Below are 7,017 nucleotides of genomic sequence, written 5' to 3'. Positions count from 1 at the left end.
AACAGGTGTCTTTCAAAATTTTCACATAATGTTATAAATAGTTTGATTTACACGTAAGTATATTTGCCAGTAGAACTATTCCATCCGTTCCAATTGATGTGAAGGTTTTTTACTGGACACAAAGTTTAAGAATGAAATGAAGACATTGAAACTTGTGTTCTAAAATACTCCCTCCGTTCACTTTTGCTTGTCCACTTTGGACTTTTCACGCTGTTTCAGAAATAATAAATGGGGTACATAATTTACCAATGTATCTATATTAATTGATGCATATTTTTATTAGATTTGAAGTGAGTAATTAATACTATAGGTAAAACAAGAAAAAATAAAGTGTCTTCTCTTGATATGCTAAAAGTAGGGGTGGGCATGGTATGGTAGATACCGATTACCATACCAAAATCGAAATTTTTTATACCACGATTTCGGTATTACGGTATTTAGTATGCATTTTCAAAAAGTTTAGTATTCGGTACAGTATTTGGTATTCATAAAAAAAATATCGAAATACCGAATACCATACCGAAGTATATAATTACATATACAATTCATGTATCTTAGTATTATAATACTAACAAATAAATAAACTAGTATTATTAGAAAACTAATTGTTTAAACGTTGGAACTTTGATTACTCTATCTTGATTTAAATGTCTTTTTTGTGTAATTGATTTATGAAGGGGCTGTTTGTACTTTCTTTTGAATATTTTTACATGTGTAAGATGTTTGGTACATAATAATCGAGACGTTTCTCAAGTAGCGGAAATCATAATTCTCCACGATATGAGAGTATATGTAAGTCGAAGTCGGATAAACTATGGTACCAATTTACCATACCGTAAAATACCAAAATCGAACTTTAAAATACCAAACCATACCGAATTAATTTGGTACGGTAATGGTATAATATTTTTAGAAACCGAAAATCGAAATTACCGTACTGACGTTTCAAATACCGTACCATACCCATCCCTAATTTAAAGCGATAAAAGAAAATAAAATTTATTTTTAATACCGAATGCTAGGTGTCAACGGTTTATAAATCATAAATATTTCAAGAAGTGATATAATTTTTTCATTATGGATAACCGAGAAATTTTAAAATTAAATCGCTACTAAAACGAAAAAGTATAGGAAAAAGTAAATTTTCTATCGGGAATCATTTCGTGGAAATTCCCGAGCATTGATTTTAAGTCTCTTTTGTGATGTGACAGCGAAAGGACCAAGAAACGCCCTTCTCTTTTCCTGGGCATATTCTGTTTTACACTTTTTTGTTTTTACGCGTTCTTGGTTTCCAATATATAAGTCATAGTAGTACACCAACTCCGAACAAGAGCTTCTTCATATGAATTTCACTACGATGAACGTAACAACTGATGATTCCAGAAAACAACCTTTTACTAACAACAAAGATACATTTCCCACAAGCACAAACACTCAAGATGCACTATTCAGGATTGCATATCTTGCGGTTCTTTTACTTTTGCAACTTCCATCCGAGAGAATAGATGGGAACATAGTACCAACAGTAATATTCACAAGAAAGCCTGTTTTGTTTCAAGCATTTGTGTTGTCACTACTATTTGCATTCTCAGGGTCGATGGCGTCGGAATCCATGAAGGAAAAGCAGCCAAAAAATAGCCTTGTATTTTCGCAAAATCGTATTTTTTCAGTAGCAGTGGCTATGGGGGTATTTGCATTATCCAGTTTACTGTCCTTTTATAATATTGAGATGGTGGATGCATCAAGTCCCCGACTCTCTGGTGTCTGATTTGTTCAATGGATTTAGCCTTGTGTTTTGTCAGTACGTGTGTGTGTGTGTTTGAAGTAATCAAGGGGGGAATTTTGTGATGGACTGGTTAATTATAAGCGTTATTATATACATGCTAAAATCCATGGTGAAAAATATACATGAGTCCGAACTAGTATAAACATATAGGCTGAATACATATGTGCCCCTTAAACTTCCGACTTTTTCAATTATATATTCCTATTGAACATCTCACTTATGTTTAAATTGTGTCAATTGACCACACATTTTACAATTTTAAACTAAGTTCAGTGAGTTAATGTCACTCACTGTGACATAGAATATACAAGACCTACTGAACTCAGTGGTTAGAGTACTGCTTTCATATAGCGGGAGCCATTGATTCAAATCCAATAGTAGATAAAACTTATTAGATGTCACTGACTCTAGTATGACCAAGGAGAAAAAGCCACGTCAAAATTTAAGACAGAAACACTAACTGAAAACGAAGAACTTAGCGAAATGCAAAAGAAAAAGGTAAAGGACGTAAAGTTGGAGAATCAAAAAATTTTGTTCAGGAACCAGTTCACACTTTCATTTACATACATATTTGTTGAAGAATCAAACAATTTCACTCTATACTAAACAATCAAAGCGTGAAGGTCCTAAAAATTAGCATGAAATCTAGAGATGACTAATTTTTAAAATCTGGATGACTATACGATGCCAAGTTGGCTCGGTTGCTAAATATATTGTTGTCTAAAGATGTGTCAATATCGATTGGGGATTGTATATGTGAGTCAGTATCCCTAGAATTTTTTATCGTAATTACCCCTTTTACCCGCTTGCGATCTCTTAGCCATTTTGAATTACTTCATTACTGTACCACAAATATTTCAAACGGAATAGGGTCATATTTGCCCTTGTACTTTGTCGAATCACATGGGCAAACGAACTGCAAAGCTCGAATACCATTGCAGTAAGCTCCATAGTGCAGAAAGAAACCAAGTATCAAAGCCATTCACAGCATACCAAGCAGGGAGTTGGGCTTAGTTTGATTGATGGGTCGGATTTAATTGGGTGGGTGGGTTAAAATGATTAAAACAGTGACTAGATTTAATTTGAGAAAAAAAAGAATATGTCACGCAAGCACCATGTTGAAAAATTATGGTGGAACATGGAGATTTAACGGTGTATGGGTAAATTTGGCTATTTTTTTTAGTACAAAGGCAAATATATTGAAAAAGTATAGCGAATGGCGAATATAACTTACTTGCACGACGGCGGATATGACCCTTTTCCGTTCTTCAAATGGACTAAAACTTTGTAATGCTACCAAAATTCTTTGCTGTGTAGTTGCTTTAGCCTACTTCGCATCTGTTTTATACACAGCAAGTCTGTAGTAGCTAATGGCCAGCACCGAAACAAAATTGAAGGTAAAACAAGGTAGCCTGCAAATCCAGCTAGAAAAGTGCCAACCTAAAGAACATAAAAATCTTAAGTTGGTGGATAACACCACAATTTTACTAGAAATGACCAAATAACAAACAAGAGTCTGAGAACAACCAAAGACGGTAATAATCCAAAATACAAGCAATAGGGCTTAAGGCAGAACACCAAAAAGCTAGACTAAGTTCACAATTTTCGTTACTAAGGACATAAAGCCCATTATTTGAAGAATCAAAGAGCAAGACAACTGAACGCTGTAATAAAACACTGGTAATTGAACTAAACGACCCTCAACACATCTCCTTTTCTTCTTTCTCTTCCTCTTTCCAGCAGCAGTCCTGCAGAACGGATTTGGGAGACCCACAGAAGGAACTCCAAGCGAACTTCTGGTAGACAATAGAACCACCGTTACCAAGTTCTTCTGGGCTCCACTCAGCAAGAGAGTAGCCCTTAACATCAAAAGAGCATATGCGCTCCAGTAGCTCACAATCAACATCAGCATGCAAAGCAATAGAAAAATTATCAGGCTGGAAACATGTCAGCACCCTCTTAACAAGCGGCCCGAGACTCGAGGAGTTGTTCAAGTCATATCCAACTGCTTCAAAGCTAGCATAACTAAAACCATCTTCCGGTGTAACGTGAATAGTAGAAAGCGCAGCTCCTTCAATAGAATTCATGGAATAACCACAAGGATCAAACTCGAAATCGCATATATCAGAGCTGGGGAGGATCTTCCTTATGCCGGAATCAATAGTCATTTTAGCTGCCGAGCTTGTTTCAGTCTTGTAAAAGACAGAAGCCTTCTCCCTATCCAAATTAGTCATGCACATCTCAAGAGTGTAGACAGGGTGGTTCTTAGTCTGAATAGGTTCAGCCGAGGCAGAGTAAACATGCCATTTCTGAGGTTTGCCGGGACTGCCCAAAATCACAGCTTTGCTTCCTGAACTAAGATTTCCGAAGTAACTATCAAGGACGGTAACTTCTTCAGAGAAGTGACGATGAGGAAATGATTGAGCCCCAGGGAAAATGAAGCTCCCACGGGTATACTTCACAGATAGTACTTTGAGTGAAAGGGTACCAGCCAACTTCAGAATGACCGGAATTGAAAGAAGCAATTTTGTGGTACCACAAGTCTTAATGATTAGCTTGTAAGAAGAAATGAAAAGGCTCGACTCAGAGAGGACATAGGAGTCAACACACTCATTAGAAAGAGAATCAACTATGGTGCATTCAGCAGGTCCGAGGAACTCATCCAACTGTGCTTTTGACAGTGATCGAAGTCCTTTTCCTTCAGGATCAGCAAAAAGGCCAGGCTCAAAAAATGAAATTTCAAGCCTCTTCTCATAACCTTCAAAACCTATGGCAGAAACTGGCAATTCCACTTCCATGATGGAAAACAATGTTCACAACAACTAACGATCTTTTAAAGGAATTGTTCACAGCCAAGGAGAGCAAAGAAGAAAGAAGCCGAAGGAGGAAAAGGAGGAGTGAGTTTTAACACGAACTAATTGACAGAAGAAACTTTTTTTGGGTTTTCTTTGTGCCTGGAGACAGGCGTGCTAGAGAGAAGCTTAAGGACTGTCAGGATGGTTTGCGCACGCACTGCACATATAGAAAATAAGAAGGTAGCAAGTAATCAGAATTATAGAATTCTTAATGCTCATTCTCAAGGGTTCATATCCAAAACAAATGAAATCGAGATACTTACGTTGGAGTAGGCAGCAGATCTGAACTTCTTGATTCCACCGTTTGGTCTAACGTCTTCGATACTGTAGCCGAGGGGTGCTTCGTAGAGTAAGGATTTACTACTAGACTTCTTCCCACCTTTAGACTCCATTAGAACATTCAATTGTATCTGCCAATAAAATAACAAACACTTTAGATAGAGTTGTTTTTAGAATGGTTTCAGAAAAAGAACAACTGAATAGTCACAATGGTGAAGTGAACAACAGCAAAAGTTTCACTGGGACTCTAAAATGCACAGGAAGGGTCACATAACCTAAAATGAAAGACTTTAGACAGTGTGTGAAGAATGCAGAATGGCATATTTCTTATTAGGATTTCCCTTTGTATTTTATGACATATAAATGAAACTAGAAATATATTAGAATCTAGACTGGTTATCCAAGAGCTCAAACAAAAAGAAGATTAAATATTATAAGAAACCAAACCAAATGCCAAGATGACAAAAGGATAAAAATATAGATAGACAATAACTAAAAAGCTCAAAATGTACTTGTAAATGAACAATTTAACTAGCATTTGTGATCAACAATACTAAAAGGCATTCTAAGAACTGATAACATCAATTATATTAGTGGAGCAGTACGTATTAAATGGACAGATATTTGATTTCAACACCAACACTCCATACATCCCCGTGAATAATGAATTACAGAGTAGTACGGCAAACAAATACCACAATAAATGGTTCACAATTTCATAGTACTAACAGATGAAACAGGAAAAATAAGCGCTAATTCAATAGCAAGTAAAGCTGAACAGAGTTGCTGAGGGAGATTGCAGCCACGATTAGTTTTACAGTAGTTGTGTCAGCTTACAAACAACATGTGATAGGGGGAACAAAAAAGAGCAAGTATGCACATAAGTACAGCATACTTCTGTGTTACCACACATAAATTTTTCCCTTTTAGTCCTAAGATGTGCAAGCTTACAAGTGAGAAAAATGCCAACTACGCTCAAGGTTTAGTCAAGCAAAATTCCTATCACTCCGTACCATGTAATTCTACCCTATGTTACTTGGACTCTCCTACAATGTCACCGGATGCGTATCGGATCCTTCAAAAGTAGTGTCTTTTTGAAGAATCCGACACGGGTGCGAAAACACTTTCGAAGAGTCCGAGCAACATAGCTTCTACCAGCCATGTGTAAAGAGAATAGGATAATACTCCTCGAAAACTGCATTTACTTCTAGAATTCACTAATACTTCAATAATAATATTAACACACTTAGTAATAGTCCAGCCCTTCCCCAGAACCCGCGCATAGCCGGAGCTTAGCGCACCGGGCTACCATTTTTTGGGTTATATCTACTATTTATTACTACAATTTTAAATTTTTTACACATAAATGTATGCTCTGCGTTGAAATTTAGGGTTTCCCTAAGGCTAGATATACCTTTTATGTAGATTCTAAATTTATAAATTATTTTATGAAAAAAAAAAAACTTAAAAATTGCATGTCTGAATTCACGGTCAAAATAATATGAACTGTACCACATACATTGGGAAAGAGGGAGTAATAAAACACCTTATATCAAATTAAGAGTTACAATTGAGAAACCAACAGGAATGATGATATAGAAAAAGAAAAAGAATACTCACATTATCAAACTTCTTGAAATTGTTTAATCTGACTTGTCTCCGAATTAATTAAAATCAAACCACCAAGATTAATAATAAATCCTACATCAACAAAACAAATTCAACAACAATATTAACCAAACAGAAACTACAAATTCAAATAATTAAAGAATTACTTACAGGCAAAATTTGATTATTGACAAACCCTAGAAAACTGTGGGGCCAAAAACCAAATTAATTAATTATTATTGTAAGGGGAATAAAGAGGAAATCGTTGGGTATTTATAGAAGATTCGTTGACGGATTTGGCCCCTGTAGTTTTACGATATTACAGTCAAGCCCTTCGCGAATTAAAATGGGCACCAATTAATGGTCATGGGAGGTGGGTCAGATTCTTATCTATCCAACTATATTCATATTACATCATTTTATTATTATTACAAATACAAAGTTAATTATATTAGGGACAATAATATTTTTAGTCCCTCAATTGTTGGT

At 35.7% G+C, this 7,017-nt stretch overlaps 1 protein-coding gene across 1 annotated transcript; it reads right to left on the bottom strand.

The window, feature by feature from the left end:
- Positions 1–3,244: 3,244 nt before the first annotated feature.
- Positions 3,245–6,753, bottom strand: LOC132032626 (S-adenosylmethionine decarboxylase proenzyme-like). The gene is made up of 3 exons (XM_059422278.1): positions 6,700–6,753; positions 4,905–5,051; positions 3,245–4,798 (listed from the first exon to the last, which is right to left on the bottom strand). Exon 3 carries the CDS (start codon positions 4,582–4,584, stop codon positions 3,487–3,489), a length of 1,098 nt encoding a protein of 365 aa, XP_059278261.1. The 5' UTR covers positions 4,585–4,798; positions 4,905–5,051; positions 6,700–6,753; the 3' UTR covers positions 3,245–3,486.
- Between the last annotated feature and the right edge of the window lie 264 nt (positions 6,754–7,017).

Source organism: Lycium ferocissimum, chromosome 10 (assembly GCF_029784015.1).
Source record: "Lycium ferocissimum isolate CSIRO_LF1 chromosome 10, AGI_CSIRO_Lferr_CH_V1, whole genome shotgun sequence".
Lineage (NCBI taxonomy): Eukaryota > Viridiplantae > Streptophyta > Magnoliopsida > Solanales > Solanaceae > Lycium > Lycium ferocissimum.
This window is presented reverse-complemented; position numbering and strand designations above follow the sequence as displayed.